The 25,897-nt window shown below is 36.7% G+C and overlaps 1 protein-coding gene across 1 annotated transcript in view; it reads left to right on the top strand.

Annotated features, from left to right (window-relative positions):
• The window catches only part of LGALS2 (galectin 2), a 30,692-nt gene extending 6,519 nt beyond the window's left edge, over positions 1-24,173 (top strand). The window contains exons 2-4 of the mRNA XM_053689042.1: positions 1,184-1,266; positions 22,612-22,771; positions 23,974-24,173. Of these exons, the coding sequence (XP_053545017.1) occupies positions 1,184-1,266; positions 22,612-22,771; positions 23,974-24,120 (390 nt within the window). The 3' untranslated portion in view covers positions 24,121-24,173. The remainder of the gene's footprint in view (positions 1-1,183; positions 1,267-22,611; positions 22,772-23,973) is intronic.
• Positions 24,174-25,897: the final 1,724 nt, after the last annotated feature.

Below are 25,897 nucleotides of genomic sequence, written 5' to 3'. Positions count from 1 at the left end.
GTACACACACATGCTTCTTTATATTATCTCTGTATCTTTTCCAAAGCCCAATACTTAGGGCCTGATGTTCAAAATCTCTCCGCTCAGGTTAGATGATCTAAGTCATCTTGTCAGTACGTAGTAGTATGGCACACACACTGTCTCCCTGTACCCCCTCCCTCTCTATAACAAACACTGTCTCCCTGTACCCCCTCCCTCTCTATAACACACACTGTCTCCCTGTACCCCCTCCCTCTCTATAACACAGTCTCCCTGTACCCCTCCCTCTCTATAACACACACTGTCTCCCTGTACCCCCTCCCTCTCTATAACACACACTGCCTCCCTGTACCCCGTCCCTCTCTATAACACACACTGTCTCCCTGTACCCCCTCCCTCTCTATAACACACACTGTCTCCCTGTATCCCCTCCCTCTCTATAACACACACTGTCTCCCTGTACCCCCTCCCTCTCTATAACACACACTGTCTCCCTGTACCCCCTCCCTCTCTATAACACACACTGTCTCCCTGTACCCCCTCCCTCTCTATAACACACACTGTCTCCCTGTATCCCCTCCCTCTCTATAACACACACTGTCTCCCTGTACCCCTCCCTCTCTATAACACACACTGTCTCCCTGTATCCCCTCCCTCTCTATAACAGACACTGTCTCCCTGTACCCCCTCCCTCTCTATAACACACACTGTCTCCCTGTACCCCCGTCCCTCTCTATAACACACACTGCCTCCCTGTACCCCGTCCCTCTCTATAACACACACTGTCTCCCTGTACCCCCTCCCTCTCTATAACACACACTGTCTCCCTGTACCCCCGTCCCTCTCTATAACACACACTGCCTGCCTGCCTGTACCCCCGTCCCTCTCTATAACACACACTGCTGCCTCAAGCCTTTCTGGCTGTGTTTGTGTCATGACTGATAATGTATGATGAGATTAATAAGCCCTTTCTCTGAGCTTCACATGAGTCTGATCCGATAATTCTAGTGTTGTAGAAAAATAACAATTGTGTTAAGTAAAAGGGTAAATAACCCCTGGTCCCAAAACATGTTCCTCTTCCAATACTGGGTCACAAGCCAGCTGCGTGCAAGCGTAGAGGCCACAATTACTCTGATCACGGTTCTGCTGACAATAGTAAATATGACTCTGTGCATCACCTGAACTTCATATCTTTGTCACACAGGAGAAATTTGAAGTTGTGAACCTGGAGCTGAAATCAGGGGACAGTTTGAAGATTAAGGGCAAACTCCCCGGGGATGCTAAAAAGTAAGTTCATATGAGACGCCCGTCATGTCACTGTCAGACAAAGGAGATCAGAGAGCAAAAAATCTTCTCCAAGATGTTGAAGAGGGAAAGCCGAGCAGAATAATGAGCGTGCTGACAAAAGCCTGTTCTGTACAAGGAATCAGAAAACGGCAAAAATTGCCTCAAAATTGTATTTTAGAAAATAATGCACTTAATCTGATTGTCTTCATTATTCTTAAGAGTTCAAAGTCAGTCTTTTGTCTCCTATGCAGCGATATGAGGATATAGAGCGTGATAATGAGAGGACTGGATGGGAAAAAAAACAAATAATTCTAATGATGAGTATAAGGATGAGATGCACAGTATATGATATCAGTGAAAGATGCAGCTTAGGGTATAGATGAAACATGCAGTTGAGGCTATGGATGAAACATACAGTATAGGGAATGGATGAAACATATAGTATAGGCTATGTATAAGATGTACAGTATAGTGTATAGCTGTACAGTCTAGCACATATGGATAAGATATGCAGTGAAGGGTATAGCTGTACAGTCTAGCACATATGGATAAGATATGCAGTGAAGGGTATAGCTGTACAGTCTAGCACATATGGATAAGATATGCAGTGAAGGGTATAGCTGTACAGTCTAGCACATATGGATAAGATATGCAGTGAAGGGTATAGATGTACAGTCTAGCACATATGGATAAGATATGCAGTGAAGGGTATAGCTGTACAGTCTAGCACATATGGATAAGATATGCAGTAAAGGGTATAGATGTACAGTCTAGCACATATGGATAAGATATGCAGTGAAGGGTATAGCTGTACAGTCTAGCACATATGGATAAGATATGCAGTGAAGGGTATAGATGTACAGTCTAGCACATATGGATAAGATATGCAGTGAAGGGTATAGCTGTACAGTCTGGCACATATGGATAAGATATGCAGTGAAGGGTATAGATTTATATTCTAGCACATATGGATAAGATATGCAGTGAAGGGTATAGCTGTACAGTCTAGCACATATGGATAAGATATGCAGTGAAGGGTATAGATGTACAGTCTAGCACATATGGATGCAATATGCAGTGAAGGGTATAGCTGTACAGTCTAACACATCTGGATAAGATATGCAGTGAAGGGTATAGCTGTACAGTCTAACACATCTGGATAAGATATGCAGTGAAGGGTATAGCTGTACAGTCTAGCACATATGGATAAGATATGCAGTGAAGGGTATAGCTGTACAGTCTAGCACTTATGGCTAAGATATGCAATGAAGGGTATAGATGTACAGTCTAGCACATATGGCTAAGATATGCAGTGAAGGGTATAGATGTACAGTCTAGCACATATGACTAAGATATGCAGTGAAGGGTATAGATGTACAGTCTAGCACATATGGATAAGATATGCAGTGAAGGGTATAGATGTACAGTCTAGCACATATGGATAAGATATGCAGTGAAGGGTATAGATATACAGTCTAGCACTTATGGCTAAGATATGCAATGAAGGGCATAGATGTACAGTCTAGCACATATGGCTAAGATGTGCAGTGAAGGGTATAGATATACAGTCTAGCACTTATGGCTAAGATATGCAGTGAAGGGTATAGATGTACAGTCTAGCACTTATGGCTAAGATATGCAGTGAAGGGTATAGATATACAGTCTAGCACTTATGGCTAAGATATGCAATGAAGGGTATAGATATACAGTCTAGCACTTATGGCTAAGATATGCAATGAAGGGTATAAATATACAGTCTAGCACTTATGGCTAAGATATGCAATGAAGGGTATAGATATACAATCTAGCACTTATGGCTAAGATATGCAATGAAGGGTATAGATATACAGTCTAGCACTTATGGCTAAGATATGCAGTGAAGGGTATAGATGTACAGTCTAGCACATATGGCTAAGATATGCAGTGAAGGGTATAGATGTACAGTCTAGCACATATGGCTAAGATATGCAGTGAAGGTTATAGATGTACAGTCTAGCACATATGGATAAGATATGCAGTGAAGGGTATAGATGTACAGTCTAGCACATATGGATAAGATATGCAGTGAAGGGTATAGATGTACAGTCTAGCACATATGGCTAAGATATGCAGTGAAGGGTATAGATGTACAGTCTAGCACATATGGATAAGATATGCAGTGAAGGGTATAGATGTACAGTCTAGCACATATGGATAAGATATGCAGTGAAGGGTATAGCTGTACAGTCTAGCACATATGGATAAGATATGCAGTGAAGGGTATAGATGTACAGTCTAGCACATATGGATAAGATATGCAGTGAAGGGTATAGATGTACAGTCTAGCACATATGGATAAGATATGCAGTGAAGGGTATAGATGTACAGTCTAGCACATATGGCTAAGATATGCAGTGAAGGGTATAGCTGTACAGTCTAGCACATATGGATAAGATATGCAGTGAAGGGTATAGATGTACAGTCTAGCACATATGGATAAGATATGCAGTGAAGGGTATAGATATACAGTCTAGCACATATGGATAAGATATGCAGTGAAGGGTATAGATGTACAGTCTAGCACATATGGATAAGATATGCAGTGAAGGGTATAGATGTACAGTCTAGCACATATGGATAAGATATGCAGTGAAGGGTATAGATGTACAGTCTAGCACATATGGATAAGATATGCAGTGAAGGGTATAGCTGTACAGTCTAGCACATATGGATAAGATATGCAGTGAAGGGTATAGATGTACAGTCTAGCACATATGGATAAGATATGCAGTGAAGGGTATAGATGTACAGTCTAGCACATATGGATAAGATATGCAGTGAAGGGTATAGCTGTACAGTCTAGCACATATGGATAAGATATGCAGTGAAGGGTATAGATGTACTGTCTAGCACATATGGATAAGATATGCAGTGAAGGGTATAGATGTACAGTCTAGCACATATGGCTAAGATATGCAGTGAAGGGTATAGATGTACAGTCTAGCACATATGGCTAAGATATGCAGTGAAGGGTATAGATGTACAGTCTAGCACATATGGATAAGATATGCAGTGAAGGGTATAGATGTACAGTCTAGCACATATGGCTAAGATATGCAGTGAAGGGTATAGCTGTACAGTCTAGCACATATGGATAAGATATGCAGTGAAGGGTATAGATGTACAATCTAGCACATATGGATAAGATATGCAGTGAAGGGTATAGATGTACAGTCTAGCACATATGGATAAGATATGCAGTGAAGGGTATAGATGTACAGTCTAGCACATATGGATAAGATATGCAGTGAAGGGTATAGATGTACAATCTAGCACATATGGATAAGATATGCAGTGAAGGGTATAGATGTACAGTCTAGCACATATGGATAAGATATGCAGTGAAGGGTATAGATGTACAGTCTAGCACATATGGCTAAGATATGCAGTGAAGGGTATAGATGTACAATCTAGCACATATGGATAAGATATGCAGTGAAGGGTATAGATGTACAATCTAGCACATATGGATAAGATATGCAGTGAAGGGTATAGATGTACAGTCTAGCACATATGGATAAGATATGCAGTGAAGGGTATAGCTGTACAGTCTGGCACATATGGATAAGATATGCAGTGAAGGGTATAGATTTATATTCTAGCACATATGGATAAGATATGCAGTGAAGGGTATAGCTGTACAGTCTAGCACATATGGATAAGATATGCAGTGAAGGGTATAGCTGTACAGTCTAGCACATATGGATAAGATATGCAGTGAAGGGTATAGATGTACAGTCTAGCACATATGGATAAGATATGCAGTGAAGGGTATAGATGTACAGTCTAGCACATATGGATAAGATATGCAGTGAAGGGTATAGCTGTACAGTCTAGCACATATGGATAAGATATGCAGTGAAGGGTATAGATGTACAGTCTAGCACATATGGATAAGATATGCAGTGAAGGGTATAGATGTACAGTCTAGCACATATGGATAAGATATGCAGTGAAGGGTATAGATGTACAGTCTAGTACATATGGATAAGATATGCAGTGAAGGGTATAGCTGTACAGTCTAGCACATATGGATAAGATATGCAGTGAAGGGTATAGCTGTACAGTCTAGCACATATGGATAAGATATGCAGTGAAGGGTATAGCTGTACAGTCTAGCACTTATGGATAAGATATGCAGTGAAGGGTATAGCTTTACAGTCTAGCACATATGGATAAGATATGCAGTGAAGGGTATGTACTGTATAAGATGTACAATATAGGTTATATTTAGACATATAGTATAGGGTGTAGATGACACGTGTAGCATATGGTACAGAAGAGACATACAGTATAGAGTATAGATGAGACATGAAGAATAAACTACAAATGAGACATACAGTATAGAGTATGGAGAAGACATTAAGGATAAACTACAAATGAGACATACAGTATAGAGTATAGATGAGACATAAAGAATAAACTACAAATGAGACATTCAGTATAGAGTATGGATGAGACATACAGTGAAGAGCACAGATGAGACATACAGTATAGAGTATGGATGAGACATACAGTGAAGAGCACAGATGAGACATTCAGTGAAGAGCACAGCTGAGACATTCAGTGAAGAGCACAGATGAGACATACAGTGAAGAGCACAGATGAGACATTCAGTGAAGAGCACAGATGAGACATTCAGTGAAGAGCACAGATGAGACATACAGTGAAGAGCACAGATGAGACATACAGTATAGAGTATGGATGAGACATTAAAGGGACAGTCAACACCAGAATTTTTGTTGTTTAAAAGATAGATAATCCCTTTATTACCCATTCTCCAGTTTTGCATAAACAGTTATATTAATACACTTTTTACTTCTGTGACTATCTTGTATCTAAGCATCTTCTGACCGCCCCTAATCACATGACTTTTAGTTCTTATCTATTGACTTGCATTTTAGCCAATTAGTGCAGTGTCTGCCACTAGCCACGGGCGTGATCACAATGCTATCTATATGGCCTACATGAGCTTGCTCTCCCCTGCTGTGAAAAGTAAATAAAATAGAGGCGGCCTTCAAGGGCTTAGAAATTATCATATGTGCCTTCCTAGGTTTGCTTTCAACTAGAATACCAAGAGAACAAAGCAAAATTGTTGATAAAAGTAAATTGGAAAGTTGTTTAAAATGACATGCCCTATTTGAAACATGAAAGTTATTTTTGGACTTGACTGTCCCTTTAAGGTTAGAGACATAAAGTATAGCGTATGGATGAGACTTTAAGGATAATCTACATGAGAGACATACAGTATAGAGTATGGATGAACTTTAAGGATAAACTACAAGTGAGACATACAGTATAGAGTATAGATGAGACGTTAAGGATAAACTACAAGTAAGACATACAGTATAGCTTATGGATGAGACTTTAAGGATAAACTACAAGTGAGACATACAGTATAGAGTATGGATGAGACTTTAAGGATAAACTACAAGTGAGACATACAGTATAGCCTATGGATGAGACTTTAAGGATAAACTACAAGTGAGACATACAGTATAGCGTATGGATGAGACTTTAAGGATAAACTACAAGTGAGACATACAGTATAGAGTATGGATGAGACTTTAAGGATAAACTACAAGTGAGACATACAGTATAGAGTATGGATGAGACTTTAAGGATAAACTACAAGTGAGACATACAGTATAGCTTATGGATGAGACTTTAAGGATAAACTACAAGTGAGACATACAGTATAGCGTATGGATGAGACTTTAAGGATAAACTACAAGTGAGACATACAGTATAGAGTATGGATGAGACTTTAAGGATAAACTACAAGTGAGGCATACAGTATAGCGTTTGGATGAGACTTTAAGGATAAACTACAAGTGAGACATACAGTATAGAGTATGGATGAGACTTTAAGGATAAACTACAAGTGAGACATACAGTATAGAGTATGGATGAGACTTTAAGGATAAACTACAAGTGAGACATACAGTATAGCGTATGGATGAGACTTTAAGGATAAACTACAAGTGAGACATACAGTATAGCGTATGGATGAGACTTTAAGGATAATCTACAAGAGAGACATACAGTATAGAGTATGGATGAACTTTAAGGATAAACTACAAGTGAGACATACAGTATAGAGTATGGATGAGACTTTAAGGATAAACTACAAGTGAGACATACAGTATAGAGTATGGATGAGACTTTAAGGATAAACTACAAGTGAGACATACAGTATAGCTTATGGATGAGACTTTAAGGATAAACTACAAGTGAGACATACAGTATAGCTTATGGATGAGACTTTAAGGATAAACTACAAGTGAGACATACAGTATAGAGTATGGATGAGACTTTAAGGATAAACTACAAGTGAGACATACAGTATAGAGTATGGATGATACTTTAAGGATAATCTACATGAGAGACATACAGTATAGAGTATGGATGAGACTTTAAGGATAATCTACATGAGAGACATACAGTATAGAGTATGGATGAGACTTTAAGGATAAACTACAAGTGAGACATACAGTATAGAGTATGGATGAGACGTTAAGGATAAACTACAAGTGAGACATACAGTATAGCTTATGGATGAGACTTTAAGGATAAACTACAAGTGAGACATACAGTATAGAGTATGGATGAGACTTTAAGGATAAGCTACAAGAGAGACATACAGTATAGAGTATGGATGAGACGTTAAGGATAAACTACAAGTGAGACATACAGTATAGCTTATGGATGAGACTTTAAGGATAAACTACAAGTGAGACATACAGTATAGAGTATGGATGAGACTTTAAGGATAAACTAGAAGTGAGACATACAGTATAGCGAATGGATGAGACTTTAAGGATAAACTACAAGTGAGACATACAGTATAGCGTTTGGATGAGACTTTAGGGATAAACTACAAGTGAGACATACAGTATAGAGTATGGATGAGACTTTAAGGATAAACTACAAGTGAGACATATAGTATAGAGTATGGATGAGACTTTAAGGATAAACTACAAGTGAGACATACAGTATAGCGTATGGATGAGACTTTAAGGATAAACTACAAGTGAGACATACAGTATAGAGTATGGATGAGACTTTAAGGATAAACTACAAGTGAGACATACAGTATAGCGTATGGATGAGACTTTAAGGATAAACTACAAGTGAGACATACAGTATAGCGTATGGATGAGACTTTAAGGATAAACTACAAGTGAGACATACAGTATAGAGTATGGATGAGACTTTAAGGATAAACTACAAGTGAGACATACAGTATAGCTTATGGATGAGACTTTAAGGATAAACTACAAGTGAGACATACAGTATAGAGTATGGATGAGACTCTATACTGTATGTCTCACTTGTAGTTTATCCTTAGAGTATGGATGAGACTTTAAGGATAAACTACAAGTGAGACATACAGTATAGCGTTTGGATGAGACTTTAAGGAATAACTACAAGTGAGACATACAGTATAGAGTATGGATGAGACTTTAAGGATAAACTACAAGTGAGACATACAGTATAGCGTATGGATGAGACTTTAAGGATAAACTACAAGTGAGACATACAGTATAGCGTATGGATGAGACTTTAAGGATAATCTACATGAGAGACATACAGTATAGAGTATGGATGAACTTTAAGGATAAACTACAAGTGAGACATACAGTATAGAGTATAGATGAGACGTTAAGGATAAACTACAAGTAAGACATACAGTATAGCTTATGGATGAGACTTTAAGGATAAACTACAAGTGAGACATACAGTATAGAGTATGGATGAGACTTTAAGGATAAACTACAAGTGAGACATACAGTATAGCCTATGGATGAGACTTTAAGGATAAACTACAAGTGAGACATACAGTATAGCGTATGGATGAGACTTTAAGGATAAACTACAAGTGAGACATACAGTATAGAGTATGGATGAGACTTTAAGGATAAACTACAAGTGAGACATACAGTATAGCTTATGGATGAGACTTTAAGGATAAACTACAAGTGAGACATACAGTATAGAGTATGGATGAGACTTTAAGGATAAACTACAAGTGAGACATACAGTATAGCGTTTGGATGAGACTTTAAGGATAAACTACAAGTGAGACATACAGTATAGAGTATGGATGAGACTTTAAGGATAAACTACAAGTGAGACATACAGTATAGAGTATGGATGAGACTTTAAGGATAAACTACAAGTGAGACATACAGTATAGAGTATGGATGAGACTTTAAGGATAAACTACAAGTGAGACATACAGTATAGCGTATGGATGAGACTTTAAGGATAATCTACAAGAGAGACATACAGTATAGAGTATGGATGAACTTTAAGGATAAACTACAAGTGAGACATACAGTATAGAGTATGGATGAGACTTTAAGGATAAACTACAAGTGAGACATACAGTATAGCGTATGGATGAGACTTTAAGGATAAACTACAAGTGAGACATACAGTATAGCGTATGGATGAGACTTTAAGGATAATCTACAAGAGAGACATACAGTATAGAGTATGGATGAACTTTAAGGATAAACTACAAGTGAGACATACAGTATAGCGTATGGATGAGACTTTAAGGATAAACTACAAGTGAGACATACAGTTTAGAGTATGGATGAGACTTTAAGGATAAACTACAAGTGAGACATACAGTATAGAGTATGGATGAGACTTTAAGGATAAACTACAAGTGAGACATACAGTATAGAGTATGGATGAGACTTTAAGGATAAACTACAAGTGAGACATACAGTATAGCGTATGGATGAGACTTTAAGGATAATCTACAAGAGAGACATACAGTATAGAGTATGGATGAGACTTTAAGGATAAACTACAAGTGAGACATACAGTATAGCTTATGGATGAGACTTTAAGGATAAACTACAAGTGAGACATACAGTATAGAGTATGGATGAGACTCTATACTGTATGTCTCACTTGTAGTTTATCCTTAGAGTATGGATGAGACTTTAAGGATAAACTACAAGTGAGACATACAGTATAGCGTTTGGATGAGACTTTAAGGAATAACTACAAGTGAGACATACAGTATAGAGTATGGATGAGACTTTAAGGATAAACTACAAGTGAGACATACAGTATAGCGTATGGATGAGACTTTAAGGATAAACTACAAGTGAGACATACAGTATAGCGTATGGATGAGACTTTAAGGATAATCTACATGAGAGACATACAGTATAGAGTATGGATGAACTTTAAGGATAAACTACAAGTGAGACATACAGTATAGAGTATAGATGAGACGTTAAGGATAAACTACAAGTAAGACATACAGTATAGCTTATGGATGAGACTTTAAGGATAAACTACAAGTGAGACATACAGTATAGAGTATGGATGAGACTTTAAGGATAAACTACAAGTGAGACATACAGTATAGCCTATGGATGAGACTTTAAGGATAAACTACAAGTGAGACATACAGTATAGCGTATGGATGAGACTTTAAGGATAAACTACAAGTGAGACATACAGTATAGAGTATGGATGAGACTTTAAGGATAAACTACAAGTGAGACATACAGTATAGCTTATGGATGAGACTTTAAGGATAAACTACAAGTGAGACATACAGTATAGAGTATGGATGAGACTTTAAGGATAAACTACAAGTGAGGCATACAGTATAGCGTTTGGATGAGACTTTAAGGATAAACTACAAGTGAGACATACAGTATAGAGTATGGATGAGACTTTAAGGATAAACTACAAGTGAGACATACAGTATAGAGTATGGATGAGACTTTAAGGATAAACTACAAGTGAGACATACAGTATAGTGTATGGATGAGACTTTAAGGATAAACTACAAGTGAGACATACAGTATAGCGTATGGATGAGACTTTAAGGATAATCTACAAGAGAGACATACAGTATAGAGTATGGATGAACTTTAAGGATAAACTACAAGTGAGACATACAGTATAGAGTATGGATGAGACTTTAAGGATAAACTACAAGTGAGACATACAGTATAGCGTATGGATGAGACTTTAAGGATAAACTACAAGTGAGACATACAGTATAGCGTATGGATGAGACTTTAAGGATAATCTACAAGAGAGACATACAGTATAGAGTATGGATGAACTTTAAGGATAAACTACAAGTGAGACATACAGTATAGCGTATGGATGAGACTTTAAGGATAAACTACAAGTGAGACATACAGTTTAGAGTATGGATGAGACTTTAAGGATAAACTACAAGTGAGACATACAGTATAGAGTATGGATGAGACTTTAAGGATAAACTACAAGTGAGACATACAGTATAGAGTATGGATGAGACTTTAAGGATAAACTACAAGTGAGACATACAGTATAGCGTATGGATGAGACTTTAAGGATAAACTACAAGTGAGACATACAGTATAGAGTATGGATGAGACTTTAAGGATAAACTACAAGTGAGACATACAGTATAGCGTATGGATGAGACTTTAAGGATAAACTACAAGTGAGACATACAGTATAGCGTATGGATGAGACTTTAAGGATAAACTACAAGTGAGACATACAGTATAGCGTTTGGATGAGACTTTAAGGATAAACTACAAGTGAGACATACAGTATAGAGTATGGATGAGACTTTAAGGATAAACTACAAGTGAGACATACAGTATAGCGTATGGATGAGACTTTAAGGATAATCTACATGAGAGACATACAGTATAGAGTATGGATGAACTTTAAGGATAAACTACAAGTGAGACATACAGTATAGAGTATGGATGAGACTTTAAGGATAAACTACAAGTGAGACATACAGTATAGCGTATGGATGAGACTTTAAGGATAAACTACAAGTGAGACATACAGTATAGCGTATGGATGAGACGTTAAGGATAAACTACAAGTGAGACATACAGTATAGCGTATGGATGAGACTTTAAGGATAAACTACAAGTGAGACATACAGTATAGCGTATGGATGAGACTTTAAGGATAATCTACAAGTGAGACATACAGTATAGAGTATGGATGAGACTTTAAGGATAAACTACAAGTGAGACATACAGTATAGAGTATGGATGAGACTTTAAGGATAAACTACAAGTGAGACATACAGTATAGCGTATGGATGAGACTTTAAGGAAAAACTACAAGTGAGACATACAGTATAGAGTATGGATGAGACTTTAAGGATAAACTACAAGTGAGACATACAGTATAGCGTATGGATGAGACGTTAAGGATAAACTACAAGTGAGACATACAGTATAGCTTATGGATGAGACTTTAAGGATAAACTACAAGTGAGACATACAGTATAGAGTATGGATGAGACTTTAAGGATAAACTACAAGTGAGACATACAGTATAGCCTATGGATGAGACTTTAAGGATAAACTACAAGTGAGACATACAGTATAGCGTATGGATGAGACTTTAAGGATAAACTACAAGTGAGACATACAGTATAGCTTATGGATGAGACTTTAAGGATAAACTACAAGTGAGACATACAGTATAGCGTATGGATGAGACTTTAAGGATAAACTACAAGTGAGACATACAGTATAGAGTATAGATGAGACATAAAGAATAAACTACAAGTGAGACATACAGTATAGCGTATGGATGAGACTTTAAGGATAAACTACAAGTGAGACATACAGTATAGCATTTGGATGAGACTTTAAGGATAAACTACAAGTGAGACATACAGTATAGAGTATGGATGAGACTTTAAGGATAAAATACAAGTGAGACATACAGTATAGCGTTTGGATGAGACTTTAAGGATAAACTACAAGTGAGACATACAGTATAGAGTATGGATGAGACTTTAAGGATAAACTACAAGTGAGACATACAGTATAGAGTATGGATGAGACTTTAAGGATAAACTACAAGTGAGACATACAGTATAGTGTATGGATGAGACTTTAAGGATAAACTACAAGTGAGACATACAGTATAGCGTATGGATGAGACTTTAAGGATAATCTACAAGAGAGACATACAGTATAGAGTATGGATGAACTTTAAGGATAAACTACAAGTGAGACATACAGTATAGCGTATGGATGAGACTTTAAGGATAAACTACAAGTGAGACATACAGTATAGCGTATGGATGAGACTTTAAGGATAAACTACAAGTGAGACATACAGTAAAGCGTATGGATGAGACTTTAAGGATAAACTACAAGTGAGACATACAGTATAGCGTATGGATGAGACTTTAAGGATAAACTACAAGTGAGACATACAGTTTAGAGTATGGATGAGACTTTAAGGATAAACTACAAGTGAGACATACAGTATAGAGTATGGATGAGACTTTAAGGATAAACTACAAGTGAGACATACAGTATAGCGTATGGATGAGACTTTAAGGATAAACTACAAGTGAGACATACAGTATAGCGTATGGATGAGACTTTAAGGATAAACTACAAGTGAGACATACAGTATAGCCTATGGATGAGACTTTAAGGATAAACTACAAGTGAGACATACAGTATAGCTTATGGATGAGACTTTAAGGATAAACTACAAGTGAGACATACAGTATAGAGTATGGATGAGACTTTAAGGATAAACTACAAGTGAGACATACAGTATAGAGTATGGATGATACTTTAAGGATAATCTACATGAGAGACATACAGTATAGAGTATGGATGAGACTTTAAGGATAATCTACATGAGAGACATACAGTATAGAGTATGGATGAGACTTTAAGGATAAACTACAAGTGAGACATACAGTATAGAGTATGGATGAGACGTTAAGGATAAACTACAAGTGAGACATACAGTATAGCTTATGGATGAGACTTTAAGGATAAACTACAAGTGAGACATACAGTATAGAGTATGGATGAGACTTTAAGGATAAGCTACAAGAGAGACATACAGTATAGAGTATGGATGAGACGTTAAGGATAAACTACAAGTGAGACATACAGTATAGCTTATGGATGAGACTTTAAGGATAAACTACAAGTGAGACATACAGTATAGAGTATGGATGAGACTTTAAGGATAAACTAGAAGTGAGACATACAGTATAGCGAATGGATGAGACTTTAAGGATAAACTACAAGTGAGACATACAGTATAGCGTTTGGATGAGACTTTAGGGATAAACTACAAGTGAGACATACAGTATAGAGTATGGATGAGACTTTAAGGATAAACTACAAGTGAGACATATAGTATAGAGTATGGATGAGACTTTAAGGATAAACTACAAGTGAGACATACAGTATAGCGTATGGATGAGACTTTAAGGATAAACTACAAGTGAGACATACAGTATAGAGTATGGATGAGACTTTAAGGATAAACTACAAGTGAGACATACAGTATAGCGTATGGATGAGACTTTAAGGATAAACTACAAGTGAGACATACAGTATAGCGTATGGATGAGACTTTAAGGATAAACTACAAGTGAGACATACAGTATAGAGTATGGATGAGACTTTAAGGATAAACTACAAGTGAGACATACAGTATAGCTTATGGATGAGACTTTAAGGATAAACTACAAGTGAGACATACAGTATAGAGTATGGATGAGACTCTATACTGTATGTCTCACTTGTAGTTTATCCTTAGAGTATGGATGAGACTTTAAGGATAAACTACAAGTGAGACATACAGTATAGCGTTTGGATGAGACTTTAAGGAATAACTACAAGTGAGACATACAGTATAGAGTATGGATGAGACTTTAAGGATAAACTACAAGTGAGACATACAGTATAGCGTATGGATGAGACTTTAAGGATAAACTACAAGTGAGACATACAGTATAGCGTATGGATGAGACTTTAAGGATAATCTACATGAGAGACATACAGTATAGAGTATGGATGAACTTTAAGGATAAACTACAAGTGAGACATACAGTATAGAGTATAGATGAGACGTTAAGGATAAACTACAAGTAAGACATACAGTATAGCTTATAGGATGAGACTTTAAGGATAAACTACAAGTGAGACATACAGTATAGAGTATGGATGAGACTTTAAGGATAAACTACAAGTGAGACATACAGTATAGCCTATGGATGAGACTTTAAGGATAAACTACAAGTGAGACATACAGTATAGCGTATGGATGAGACTTTAAGGATAAACTACAAGTGAGACATACAGTATAGAGTATGGATGAGACTTTAAGGATAAACTACAAGTGAGACATACAGTATAGCTTATGGATGAGACTTTAAGGATAAACTACAAGTGAGACATACAGTATAGAGTATGGATGAGACTTTAAGGATAAACTACAAGTGAGGCATACAGTATAGCGTTTGGATGAGACTTTAAGGATAAACTACAAGTGAGACATACAGTATAGAGTATGGATGAGACTTTAAGGATAAACTACAAGTGAGACATACAGTATAGAGTATGGATGAGACTTTAAGGATAAACTACAAGTGAGACATACAGTATAGCGTATGGATGAGACTTTAAGGATAAACTACAAGTGAGACATACAGTATAGCGTATGGATGAGACTTTAATTATAATCTACAAGAGAGACATACAGTATAGAGTATGGATGAACTTTAAGGATAAACTACAAGTGAGACATACAGTATAGAGTATGGATGAGACTTTAAGGATAAACTACAAGTGAGACATACAGTATAGCGTATGGATGAGACTTTAAGGATAAACTACAAGTGAGACATACAGTATAGCGTATGGATGAGACTTTAAGGATAATCTACAAGAGAGACATACAGTATAGAGTATGGATGAACTTTAAGGATAAACTACAAGTGAGACATACAGTATAGCGTATGGATGAGACTTTAAGGATAAACTACAAGTGAGACATACAGTTTAGAGTATGGATGAGACTTTAAGGATAAACTACAAGTGAGACATACAGTATAGAGTATGGATGAGACTTTAAGGATAAACTACAAGTGAGACATACAGTATAGAGTATGGATGAGACTTTAAGGATAAACTACAAGTGAGACATACAGTATAGCGTATGGATGAGACTTTAAGGATAATCTACAAGAGAGACATACAGTATAGAGTATGGATGAGACTTTAAGGATAAACTACAAGTGAGACATACAGTATAGCTTATGGATGAGACTTTAAGGATAAACTACAAGTGAGACATACAGTATAGAGTATGGATGAGACTCTATACTGTATGTCTCACTTGTAGTTTATCCTTAGAGTATGGATGAGACTTTAAGGATAAACTACAAGTGAGACATACAGTATAGCGTTTGGATGAGACTTTAAGGAATAACTACAAGTGAGACATACAGTATAGAGTATGGATGAGACTTTAAGGATAAACTACAAGTGAGACATACAGTATAGCGTATGGATGAGACTTTAAGGATAAACTACAAGTGAGACATACAGTATAGCGTATGGATGAGACTTTAAGGATAATCTACATGAGAGACATACAGTATAGAGTATGGATGAACTTTAAGGATAAACTACAAGTGAGACATACAGTATAGAGTATAGATGAGACGTTAAGGATAAACTACAAGTAAGACATACAGTATAGCTTATGGATGAGACTTTAAGGATAAACTACAAGTGAGACATACAGTATAGAGTATGGATGAGACTTTAAGGATAAACTACAAGTGAGACATACAGTATAGCCTATGGATGAGACTTTAAGGATAAACTACAAGTGAGACATACAGTATAGCGTATGGATGAGACTTTAAGGATAAACTACAAGTGAGACATACAGTATAGAGTATGGATGAGACTTTAAGGATAAACTACAAGTGAGACATACAGTATAGCTTATGGATGAGACTTTAAGGATAAACTACAAGTGAGACATACAGTATAGAGTATGGATGAGACTTTAAGGATAAACTACAAGTGAGGCATACAGTATAGCGTTTGGATGAGACTTTAAGGATAAACTACAAGTGAGACATACAGTATAGCGTATGGATGAGACTTTAAGGATAAACTACAAGTGAGACATACAGTATAGAGTATGGATGAGACTTTAAGGATAAACTACAAGTGAGACATACAGTATAGCGTATGGATGAGACTTTAAGGATAAACTACAAGTGAGACATACAGTATAGCGTATGGATGAGACCTTAAGGATAATCTACAAGAGAGACATACAGTATAGAGTATGGATGAACTTTAAGGATAAACTACAAGTGAGACATACAGTATAGAGTATGGATGAGACTTTAAGGATAAACTACAAGTGAGACATACAGTATAGCGTATGGATGAGACTTTAAGGATAAACTACAAGTGAGACATACAGTATAGCGTATGGATGAGACTTTAAGGATAATCTACAAGAGAGACATACAGTATAGAGTATGGATGAACTTTAAGGATAAACTACAAGTGAGACATACAGTATAGCGTATGGATGAGACTTTAAGGATAAACTACAAGTGAGACATACAGTTTAGAGTATGGATGAGACTTTAAGGATAAACTACAAGTGAGACATACAGTATAGAGTATGGATGAGACTTTAAGGATAAACTACAAGTGAGACATACAGTATAGAGTATGGATGAGACTTTAAGGATAAACTACAAGTGAGACATACAGTATAGCGTATGGATGAGACTTTAAGGATAAACTACAAGTGAGACATACAGTATAGAGTATGGATGAGACTTTAAGGATAAACTACAAGTGAGACATACAGTATAGCGTATGGATGAGACTTTAAGGATAAACTACAAGTGAGACATACAGTATAGCGTATGGATGAGACTTTAAGGATAAACTACAAGTGAGACATACAGTATAGCGTTTGGATGAGACTTTAAGGATAAACTACAAGTGAGACATACAGTATAGAGTATGGATGAGACTTTAAGGATAAACTACAAGTGAGACATACAGTATAGCGTATGGATGAGACTTTAAGGATAATCTACATGAGAGACATACAGTATAGAGTATGGATGAACTTTAAGGATAAACTACAAGTGAGACATACAGTATAGAGTATGGATGAGACTTTAAGGATAAACTACAAGTGAGACATACAGTATAGCGTATGGATGAGACTTTAAGGATAAACTACAAGTGAGACATACAGTATAGCGTATGGATGAGACGTTAAGGATAAACTACAAGTGAGACATACAGTATAGCGTATGGATGAGACTTTAAGGATAAACTACAAGTGAGACATACAGTATAGCGTATGGATGAGACTTTAAGGATAATCTACAAGTGAGACATACAGTATAGAGTATGGATGAGACTTTAAGGATAAACTACAAGTGAGACATACAGTATAGAGTATGGATGAGACTTTAAGGATAAACTACAAGTGAGACATACAGTATAGCGTATGGATGAGACTTTAAGGAAAAACTACAAGTGAGACATACAGTATAGAGTATGGATGAGACTTTAAGGATAAACTACAAGTGAGACATACAGTATAGCGTATGGATGAGACGTTAAGGATAAACTACAAGTGAGACATACAGTATAGCTTATGGATGAGACTTTAAGGATAAACTACAAGTGAGACATACAGTATAGAGTATGGATGAGACTTTAAGGATAAACTACAAGTGAGACATACAGTATAGCCTATGGATGAGACTTTAAGGATAAACTACAAGTGAGACATACAGTATAGCGTATGGATGAGACTTTAAGGATAAACTACAAGTGAGACATACAGTATAGCTTATGGATGAGACTTTAAGGATAAACTACAAGTGAGACATACAGTATAGCGTATGGATGAGACTTTAAGGATAAACTACAAGTGAGACATACAGTATAGAGTATAGATGAGACATAAAGAATAAACTACAAGTGAGACATACAGTATAGCGTATGGATGAGACTTTAAGGATAAACTACAAGTGAGACATACAGTATAGCATTTGGATGAGACTTTAAGGATAAACTACAAGTGAGACATACAGTATAGAGTATGGATGAGACTTTAAGGATAAACTACAAGTGAGACATACAGTATAGCGTTTGGATGAGACTTTAAGGATAAACTACAAGTGAGACATACAGTATAGAGTATGGATGAGACTTTAAGGATAAACTACAAGTGAGACATACAGTATAGAGTATGGATGAGACTTTAAGGATAAACTACAAGTGAGACATACAGTATAGTGTATGGATGAGACTTTAAGGATAAACTACAAGTGAGACATACAGTATAGCGTATGGATGAGACTTTAAGGATAATCTACAAGAGAGACATACAGTATAGAGTATGGATGAACTTTAAGGATAAACTACAAGTGAGACATACAGTATAGCGTATGGATGAGACTTTAAGGATAAACTACAAGTGAGACATACAGTATAGCGTATGGATGAGACTTTAAGGATAAACTACAAGTGAGACATACAGTAAAGCGTATGGATGAGACTTTAAGGATAAACTACAAGTGAGACATACAGTATAGCGTATGGATGAGACTTTAAGGATAAACTACAAGTGAGACATACAGTTTAGAGTATGGATGAGACTTTAAGGATAAACTACAAGTGAGACATACAGTATAGAGTATGGATGAGACTTTAAGGATAAACTACAAGTGAGACATACAGTATAGCGTATGGATGAGACTTTAAGGATAAACTACAAGTGAGACATACAGTATAGCGTATGGATGAGACTTTAAGGATAAACTACAAGTGAGACATACAGTATAGCGTATGGATGAGACTTTAAGGATAAACTACAAGTGAGACATACAGTATAGCGTTTGGATGAGACTTTAAGGATAAACTACAAGTGAGACATACAGTATAGAGTATGGATGAGACTTTAAGGATAAACTACAAGTGAGACATACAGTATAGCGTTTGGATGAGACTTTAAGGATAAACTACAAGTGAGACATACAGTATAGCGTATGGATGAGACTTTAAGGATAAACTACAAGTGAAACATACAGTATAGCGTATGGATGAGACTTTAAGGATAAACTACAAGTGAGACATACAGTATAGCGTATGGATGAGACTTTAAGGATAAACTACAAGTGAGACATACAGTATAGCGTATGGATGAGACTTTAAGGATAAACTACAAGTGAGACATACAGTATAGCTTATGGATGAGACTTTAAGGATAAACTACAAGTGAGACATACAGTATAGCTTATGGATGAGACTTTAAGGATAAACTACAAGTGAAACATACAGTATAGCGTATGGATGAGACTTTAAGGATAAACTACAAGTGAGACATACAGTATAGAGTATGGATGAGACTTTAAGGATAAACTACAAGTGAGACATACAGTATAGAGTATGGATGAGACTTTAAGGATAAACTACAAGTGAGACATACAGTATAGCGTATGGATGAGACTTTAAGGATAATCTACAAGAGAGACATACAGTATAGAGTATGGATGAGACTTTAAGGATAAACTACAAGTGAGACATACAGTATAGAGTATGGATGAGACTTTAAGGATAATCTACAAGAGAGACATACAGTATAGAGTATGGATGAGACTTTAAGGATAATCTACAAGAGAGACATACAGTATAGAGTATGGATGAGACTTTAAGGATAAACTACAAGTGAGACATACAGTATAGCGTATGGATGAGACTTTAAGGATAAACTACAAGTGAGACATACAGTATAGAGTATGGATGAGACTTTAAGGATAAACTACAAGTGAGACATACAGTATAGAGTATGGATGAGACTTTAAGGATAAACTACAAGTGAGACATACAGTATAGCGTATGGATGAGACTTTAAGGATAAACTACAAGTGAGACATACAGTATAGAGTATGGATGAGACTTTAAGGATAAACTACAAGTGAGACATACAGTATAGAGTATGGATGAGACTTTAAGGATAAACTACAAGTGAGACATACAGTATAGCGTATGGATGAGACTTTAAGGATAATCTACAAGAGAGACATACAGTATAGAGTATGGATGAGACTTTAAGGATAATCTACAAGAGAGACATACAGTATAGAGTATGGATGAGACTTTAAGGATAAACTACAAGTGAGACATACAGTATAGCGTATGGATGAGACTTTAAGGATAATCTACAAGAGAGACATACAGTATAGAGTATGGATGAGACTTTAAGGATAAACTACAAGTGAGACATACAGTATAGAGTATGGATGAGACTTTAAGGATAATCTACAAGAGAGACATACAGTATAGAGTATGGATGAGACTTTAAGGATAATCTACAAGAGAGACATACAGTATAGAGTATGGATGAGACTTTAAGGATAAACTACAAGTGAGACATACAGTATAGCGTATGGATGAGACTTTAAGGATAAACTACAAGTGAGACATACAGTATAGAGTATGGATGAGACTTTAAGGATAAACTACAAGTGAGACATACAGTATAGAGTATGGATGAGACTTTAAGGATAAACTACAAGTGAGACATACAGTATAGCGTATGGATGAGACTTTAAGGATAAACTACAAGTGAGACATACAGTATAGAGTATGGATGAGACTTTAAGGATAAACTACAAGTGAGACATACAGTATAGAGTATGGATGAGACTTTAAGGATAAACTACAAGTGAGACATACAGTATAGCGTATGGATGAGACTTTAAGGATAATCTACAAGAGAGACATACAGTATAGAGTATGGATGAGACTTTAAGGATAATCTACAAGAGAGACATACAGTATAGAGTATGGATGAGACTTTAAGGATAAACTACAAGTGAGACATACAGTATAGCGTATGGATGAGACTTTAAGGATAAACTACAAGTGAGACATACAGTATAGAGTATGGATGAGACTTTAAGGATAAACTACAAGTGAGACATACAGTATAGAGTATGGATGAGACTTTAAGGATAAACTACAAGTGAGACATACAGTATAGCGTATGGATGAGACTTTAAGGATAAACTACAAGTGAGACATACAGTATAGAGTATGGATGAGACTTTAAGGATAAACTACAAGTGAGACATACAGTATAGACTCACACAGAGTATGGATTAGACATTCAGTATAGAGCACAGGTGAGACCATACATTGAAGGTTATGGAAATCAGTAAGACTGCCTGCAAATAGGAGAGACTCACTCTCATGGTTTGCCCATACAGTTGTGTTGACCCTCACTTTAGAGAGTCTAGCAAAAAATCAGTGACTTGGGTTGGAAATTTGTTGTTATTCAGCACACAAATGGAAAACAAATGAGTCGTCAGCAGTAAGACTGTGCTACTTTCTGAGCTAGTGACAATGAGTTTGTCCTTGTTCTTCTCTGACCTTGCTAAACATCACCTTCCTCCTCTTGCAGATTCTCCATGAACATTGGCCGCAACGCCAGTGATGTGGCCTTACATTTTAACCCTCGTCTTAACGAGAACACCATTGTTTGCAACTCCAAGCGAAGCAACAACTGGGAGTCAGAGCAGCGATCAGATCACCAGTGTTTCAAAGCAGGGACAGAGGTCAAGGTGAGTTTCACAGTTAGTGCCTTTACTGTAGGCCTCTAGATGAAATTCTGATCTAATAACCCGTTCCTCATTTACGCAGAGATAATCAGGATGTGACCAAGCTTTTCCTATTCCTGTCTGTCTGCCTGTACGTCTATCTGTCTGTCTATCATCTTTCTAATATCTATCTGTCTATATCTATCTGTCTGTCTGTACGTCTATCTGTCTATATATCTATCTCTATATTTCTATGTATCTATCTATATATATTTATACAGCTATCTATTTATCTATCTATCATCTATATTTCCATCTATTTATCTATTATCTATATTTATATCTATTTATCTATCTTTATATCTATTTATTTATCTATCTATATATCTATCTAGTTTATGTAAGTGTTTGGAAGACCTTTTCTTGAATTTATTTTGTGATTTTGCTCTATAGCTCTCTGCTCAGTTAAGATGAGCTAAGAGTTCTCACCAGCACTAAGAAGTCCCTCAAAGAATTTTAGTAAATGAAGCTTTTAGCTTGAGAGCTGTTATCTTGCTTTGCTGGTTTCTGTAGGAGAGACACATACAATATGAGATCTAAATAAGCCCCCAGAGACTGATCATCTGTGAGTACTGCAGACCAGCGTGTAAATCACACAAAGGGGCCGAATTATCATGTCCGCAGCACATCGATAAATGCAGACAGCATACGCTGTCGGCATTTATCACTACACAAGTATTTCATTAGAAATGCTTGTGCAATGCCACCCCCTGCAGATTTGCGGCCGCTAGCAGGGGGTATCATTCAACCCGATCGTATGTGATAGGGCAGATTGCTGTCCTCTGCCTCAAAGCTAGCGGATGAGTTAAGGAGCAGCGTTTTTAAGACCGCTGTTTCTTAACTCCTGTTTCCGGCGAGCCTGCAGGCTCGCGCGGAAACAGCAGCATTAGGGGCTATATGGGCTGGGGCATCATAAACCGGCCCCAAAGTCTTTGGTGTTAGATAATCTCACCAGAGCAAAGAGCTCTAGAAACCATCATCCCCTTAGTACGAATGAAAAGAACAATAATTCCTCCCTTTTATCTCTCATTCTCCATCTCTCTTTATATATCATTATCCTTTTTTTCTCCCCATATCCACAGAACTTTGCATATGTATTTATTTGTACGCTATACGTTACTTTTCTCATGTTCCATTACCCCTCTCCAATTTTTTCCTTCCTGCAGTTTTCTATAAAGTTTGAAGGTGACAAGTTTAACGTGAAACTTCCTGACGGACACGAAATCTCATTCCCCAATCGCCACGGCTACGACAAACTCACCTACCTGTCTGTGAATGGGGACTTTAAAGTCACATCCTTCAAATATGAATGAGAAATTTCATCCCCTGAAATCTGCAATAAAATTATATTACATGAAACACAAAATATTTCTTTTTTATATACAGGTAGCCCTCAGTTTACGCTGGGGTTAGGTTCCAGAAGGAATGGTTGTAAATCGAAACCGTTGTAAATTGAAACCAAGTTTATAATGTAAGTCAATGGGAAGTGAGGGAGATAGGTTCCAGGCCCCTCTCAAAATTGTCATAAGTGACACCTAATACTTTATTTTAAAAGCTTTGAAATGAAGACGTTAAATGCTAGACAGCATTATAAACCTAATAAAATAATCACACAACACAGAATATATAATTAAACTAAGTTAAATGAACAAAAACATTTGCTAAACAGCATTATAAACCTAATAAAATAATTACACAACACAGACTTCACTTGCATTTTTCTGCAAACAGTTATTTCCATGCATTCCAATCTGGACTGAGTTATAGACAGGGAGATCTTGTTCCTTTGAAATCTGCTTGATAGCTCAGGTCTGGTTAAACTGATTAATTTCAGCGTGCTTGGCTTTGCTGCAACACAAGCGGACAGCTCCACCTACTGGCAATTTTAATACATGCACTGCTTCTCAATGCTTTTCAATAGCAGTCACATGACTGGAAAAAAAGGTTGTTATTCTGAAACGGTGTAAATTGAACCGTTGTAAAACGAGGGCCACCTGTATATATTTTCAAAAGGTGTGTCTGAAACCACAAAAGTAATAAACCATATCTTTCTTGTTAATCTTGCTCTGTGACACAGGAACGCTCATTTCTCAATCATGCAATCTGGTTTTGCCTATAAAACTTACATTTTATGGTGCAGTAAAAGCAATGGTTTTCCTTCCTCATTTCCTCATTAGTGTAGTTTAATCTTTGTATTCACCCGAGCGACTGTTTAAACAGACAATAAAGTCATTTATATATATTCATAGTATAGAACAGCTAATTACAAAAGATCTGAGGGCAAAATAAATGTTTTATAAACATTAAAAACTGACATTTTGTTTGTACAATTTGCATTGGTTTGCAGTCTAGGGACACACTCTTTGAAAAGTACCTTGAGTATGTTTATCTTATCACCTTTGTTGTGGACAATAAGGACACGGATATGAATGAGGTCCTCCACAGATCAAGTAATCACAGTGAAGTGTGTTGCAGGGTCATGATGCCGAATCCTGCTGGATGCACTCCAACTTCTCTGAAGGCTGTGAAAAACTGCAGTTTTCAGAGACAGATTACAGGAAAAGTGGGCAAAATAAATACAAATGATTATTGAATTTACCTTTAAAGGTAGCAGGCTAAAGCATTTAAAAATAAACAATATCTGTACAAATTCAGTCAGGTCTCCCAGTGCTATTAATTACTCCAAGGGCCTTATAGTGAAAAAATGGCAAGTTCTAGTTTGGTGATGTGGTATCTTCAAAATATACAGAAATCGTACACAGCAAAAAAAAGGATTCACAGACTTATAAGCACTAGAAAATGCTTTCCACACAGGCTGGACTCGTTGGAGGCCGACCAGCTGACTTATACATCAGCGAAATTCACAGTGCAGGTCCCCAAATTGGTATATCAAGCTCCAAACAGGTCACTGCAAACTGCCTACCGCTTCTCAGATTGTTTCTCACACAAAATACTCAGATAGAACACGATACAAAAGAATACAAGGGCCACAAGATATATCCAGCTGGGATTTAACAGCAGGCAAGGCCCTGGATGCGGCCTGTTTAGCTCCCACAGGAACCTTCCTGGATTATAACTATCAGATACAGA

The sequence above is a fragment of the Bombina bombina genome, chromosome 7 (genome assembly GCF_027579735.1).
Source record: "Bombina bombina isolate aBomBom1 chromosome 7, aBomBom1.pri, whole genome shotgun sequence".
In the NCBI taxonomy this organism is placed as follows: domain Eukaryota; kingdom Metazoa; phylum Chordata; class Amphibia; order Anura; family Bombinatoridae; genus Bombina; species Bombina bombina.
The sequence above is the reverse complement of the archived record's forward strand: the minus strand, read 5'-3'. Positions and strand labels throughout refer to the sequence as shown.